This window comes from Merops nubicus, unplaced genomic scaffold (genome assembly GCF_000691845.1).
Source record: "Merops nubicus isolate BGI_N331 unplaced genomic scaffold, ASM69184v1 scaffold34937, whole genome shotgun sequence".
Classification (NCBI taxonomy): domain Eukaryota; kingdom Metazoa; phylum Chordata; class Aves; order Coraciiformes; family Meropidae; genus Merops; species Merops nubicus.
Window position 1 is genome coordinate 1 of NW_008622866.1, and position 4,335 is coordinate 4,335.

Here is a 4,335-nt window from a genome sequence, read left to right on the forward strand (position 1 = left end):
CGCAGGGCCCCGCTCCGCACGATCTCCAGCGCACACTCCTCCGCCGGCGCCGGCGCCCCCCGGATGACGTGTGAGACAGCCCTCACGGCGTTCTCTGCGGGGAGGGAGGGGGCAGGGCTGGAGGGACTCAGCCTGTCTGTACCTTCCGCTAACCAACCGACAGACTCTGGATCAGAGCTCCTGAACAAGGCTTGGAATGGTTAAAATAAGTGACAGCGGTAGTCATCCTGTTCCTTCCCACCTCTTGAGTGACTATAGGATGGAATCCCCACCTCCCTTGGGCTTACTGCAGGGAGACCAGAGTCAAAGGTCTCGGGCCACACTTCTTAAAGAGCTGTAGCCTGGTTTCCACCGCAGGCAGAGTCCAGCGGTGGTGGTGAAGCAGCCTGGGGCCAGAGGGCTGGTGGTGGGCTGGGCTCAGCTCAGTCTGGAACTTCACCGAGTCGTGAGCCCCCAGGGGTGCTGAGCTTACCTGTGTTGATGTAGCCCAGGATGCAGAGTGTGATAGAGACGTTGACCTTGTCCAGAATGAATTCTTGCCGCAGGGAGCTGAAGAACCCATCTAAGGCGAACTTGGTTGCAGAATAGGGGGCAGCAAGTGGGGTGCCAGCTTTACCTGGAGCAGAGACAACGTCAGGGCTCATGTAATGAGCAGACATCAGGCTGCATGGCTCTCCCTTCCTCTTGTCCTTCAAATAGCTACAACAGTGTGATTTAGGATGACTGAGTAATCTGTTTTGGATGCTGGCAAGAAATAAATAAATGCAGGAATGTTTAAAATGTAGCATATGGCATACAGTGGCATGAAGTTCCTTCAGCTGTGGGTGATACTGTTCTTGTATTCATGTACAGCAAATGCACGCCTGAGATGCAGCCCTGCACATAACCTGTGGTGTTGTGCCATCGACTGAGATGTGTGAAGGAGACTCCAGCAGGGAGAGTGTCTCTCTGCCTTATGGTCTTTATTCCCTTTTGAAGGACTGCTGCAGCAGGGGTCCTTTGCAGGCAGAGGAAGGGACACGGAGGAAGAACCTGGCCCCATGTGTGCTCACCTGCCATGGATGAAACCACCACGATGCTGCCCTCGCTCTCCTTCAGCATGGGCAGGGCAGACGTGGTCATTGCCACATAGCTGAGGAAGTTGACCTCCAGGAGCTTTCGTACGTGCCCAACGTCCCCGTTGAAGTAGTTGAAGTAGCTGTAACCGATGTGATTTAGGATGAGCATATCGAGGCCCCCTGGAAGCAGAGAGTGTTTGTTATTGGCAGCTGGTGTCTCAAAATAAAGCAGCTTCTTGGTGGCTGGGATGGCCCCAAAATTTAGCAGAGGACATGTTGGGGAGTGAGGGGGGGCAGCTCCCCACCACCTACCCCAGGTGTTCTCGGCCTCCTTCACCACCACCTCAGGGAACGTGGTGTCCTCCATGGAGCCGCTGACGTAGCGGGCGGACGCGGCGCCCAGCTCCAGGCACCGCTCCACGACCTGGGGTGACAGCGAGGACAGTGCTGCTGATGGCTCCCCCCACAGATCCCCCTCCCACACAGGCTGTTGCTGCCTTAGGGTGGATGCAGCACATCCTCCTGTCCCCCTGGGAACTCTCCTCCCTTCACAAGAGGAGATGTGCTGTTTGGAGAACTGTTGCTGGTTGCAAAGCTGAACAGTGGCACATCTGAGCCAAATATTTAGTATTTATAAACAGAAATATGACTGCTTAATTTTGATTCTGTTGTAATACAGGATGCAAAAACAGTTCAGACTTGAGAAAGGGCAAGGGTTGACCAGACCAAGAGTTGGGCAGAATGGTGTTGCCCTTGGTGGTGGAGAGGAGAATTTGCAGCTGAAAGCTGCAGAGACAGAAAGGCCGTGCTGCCAGCCTTGAAAACAAGGTTTGTTGGGGGGTGAGGGAGGTGTGTGTGTTTTGGAACAGGCTCCTGGTGGGGAAGTGCTGGGGTGGGTCTGTAGGGTATCTGGCACCCCGTGTGCCCAGGCCGGGGTGAATAGCTGTGTCCTGCCCGCCTGCATGGTTCTGAGTTGTGAAGGTGCTTTGCTAGCCCAGCACGCTCTGCTTGCCGTTTACTTTCTGCAGCTTGGCCTCTGTCCGTGCCGTGAGCAGGAGGTGGGCTTCCATGCGTGCCAGGTGATAAGCCATCTGCTCCCCGATGCCGCTGCTGGCTCCCGTCACGATCACCCGCTTCCCCCGGAGCATCTCTGGAGAGGAGGGCGTGGGACTTGGAGCTGGCACTGCCCACGCCATCGCGGGCACCGCGGCACCTCTGCCCCCGCCCAGCAGACCCAGCGTAATCCCACGAGCTTTCCCGTGTGGCACAGGGTGCTCGGACCCCTGTGCTCCCCCCAAGCCCCCCAACCCCCCATGCTTTGGCTTTTCCAGCTCTGCTTTGTAAGGCCCATCAAATGGCTCATGCTCTTCTGCGTGCACACACGCTGCCCCTGGCAGCAGCCTCCCTGGCTGTGGGTTTCAAGCATGTTCTGCCCAAGGACTTACCTTCATTGAAATTCGTGTGGCACAGGGTGCTCGGACCCCTGTGCTCCCCCCAAGCCCCCCAACCCCCCATGCTTTGGCTTTTCCAGCTCTGCTTTGTAAGGCCCATCAAATGGCTCATGCTCTTCTGCGTGCACACACGCTGCCCCTGGCAGCAGCCTCCCTGGCTGTGGGTTTCAAGCATGTTCTGCCCAAGGACTTACCTTCATTGAAATTCTCAGGCGCTGTATAAAAATACAAGGCCAGCACCACTCCCAGCAAGGGGATGAAGATCTTCAGGAGCAGACCCATTCCTCTGCAAAGGTAGAGGCAGGGGTGAGACAAACTCTGAGGCTCAGGCTGTGAGGTGGACACGTCAGTAGGTTCCAAACCAGGCTGGGAGTGATGGCAGTTTTGAACTGGTTCTTATCTTGGATAAGTTTGCTGGTATCTGTTGGACCTTTTCTTTGCACTTCCTGTGATTTAGCAAACATTAACCTACTGGAGAGCGTTGCTTTGGACTTTAGGCTGGCCCTTTGCACCTTTGCCCTGCCAGGAGTTTCAGGTGTGGCTGTTGAGAGTGTTCAGTGAAAGGCAGGGGAAAGCTTCTAGCTCTATAGAGCAGTGGGTGTGTTGTTCAGTGGCTGCCATTGGGGCTGGGACACCCCTGTGCCCTCAGTGCACACCTCCACTGCACGGGCATCCTTCCCTCTCTGTCCACTCCATGCCTAGAACAGAGACATCTCTTCCCTTCCTTGCTGGCTGCCCCAGGGATCTGCTGACCAGCAATGAATGATCACTGTGGTACAGGCTCATGGGCGTATCTGGAGAGAGCAGGGCTGGCAAAGGTCGTGGGTTTAGACCCTTACCAGTGCTTCTGGCTTATCGCCCATGACACCCTCGTTGGTGTAATACCAACAGTTCCTTGGGTGACTACTTATACCTACAAAAAATTGTACTCTTGCCTTAGGAATCCACTGGTTGCAAAAGGCAGGAAAAGAGCCAAGCCAGTGAAATAATAAAGCTCTTCAGCTTTCACAAGTGTTGCACTGCTCAGCATCTGCCTGGACATATGGCAAACGGGCCTGCAAATAATTTTCTGAAAGAGAAAGTTTAAAGGGCAAAACCCACCCTGTGTGCACTGGTTTGTGTGGGCGATCTTGGCATAAGGAGAACAGAAATGGCAATTCCTGATTTCCTTCAGAAAGCGAGGAGCAAAAAACGAGTGCTGGGGAAAGGGTTTGGGGCAGTTTCTCATTGCTTTGTCTCGGGACAGGGAGCAGTTAGTGTTCGAATGGCTGGAGCCATCTTAGATGTAAATGCATTCATTGATTTGGGCACCGCCAGGATCGTCTGAGATGTAAATGGATCAAGCTGGGCACCACCGTGGGGTGGGGGGAGCGGCAGAGCTCGCTGCTGGCTGCGGCTTCACCTGCATCCCACAGCATCGCTGGTGCGCGGTGTCCGAGCTCTGGGCTGCCGCAGCTCTGTGCCTCTGCATGGTATTTTCTGTTAGGATGTTTAAGACACCATCTACCAAGCTTGCAAAGTTTTGCTCGGAGCAAAAACTTGCACTGTGTTTGGTCACTAAGCTAACAAAGGAATAGTCTAAAAAGTTGTTCCTACGATGAAGTAATGAAAGATTCTCGCAGGAACTGTGCTCCCGTGTGGGAGGCAAAGCTGTGGAGCGGTGCCCGCTCGCAGCAGCTTTCGGAGGCGGCCGAGGGGATACAAACCCGCCGAGCACACGGAGCTGTGGGGTGAGTACACTTTATTGAGGGGAGTTTCTTCCTGCTTCTCCCCGGTCCGGGGAAGGGAACGGCTCTAACCCTCGGCCTACAGCCGGGGCAGGCAGC

General features: G+C 55.1%; 1 protein-coding gene across 1 annotated transcript; it reads right to left on the reverse strand.

The window, feature by feature from the left end:
- Nucleotides 1-8: 8 nt before the first annotated feature.
- Nucleotides 9-2,791, reverse strand: LOC103777385 (corticosteroid 11-beta-dehydrogenase isozyme 1-like; the record flags this gene model as incomplete). The annotated part of the gene is made up of 6 exons (XM_008944937.1): nucleotides 2,704-2,791; nucleotides 2,078-2,208; nucleotides 1,371-1,482; nucleotides 1,053-1,238; nucleotides 473-616; nucleotides 9-94 (listed from the first exon to the last, which is right to left on the reverse strand). Coding segments are annotated over exons 1-6 (747 nt in total), but the record flags the coding sequence as incomplete, so codon positions are not given.
- Nucleotides 2,792-4,335: the final 1,544 nt, after the last annotated feature.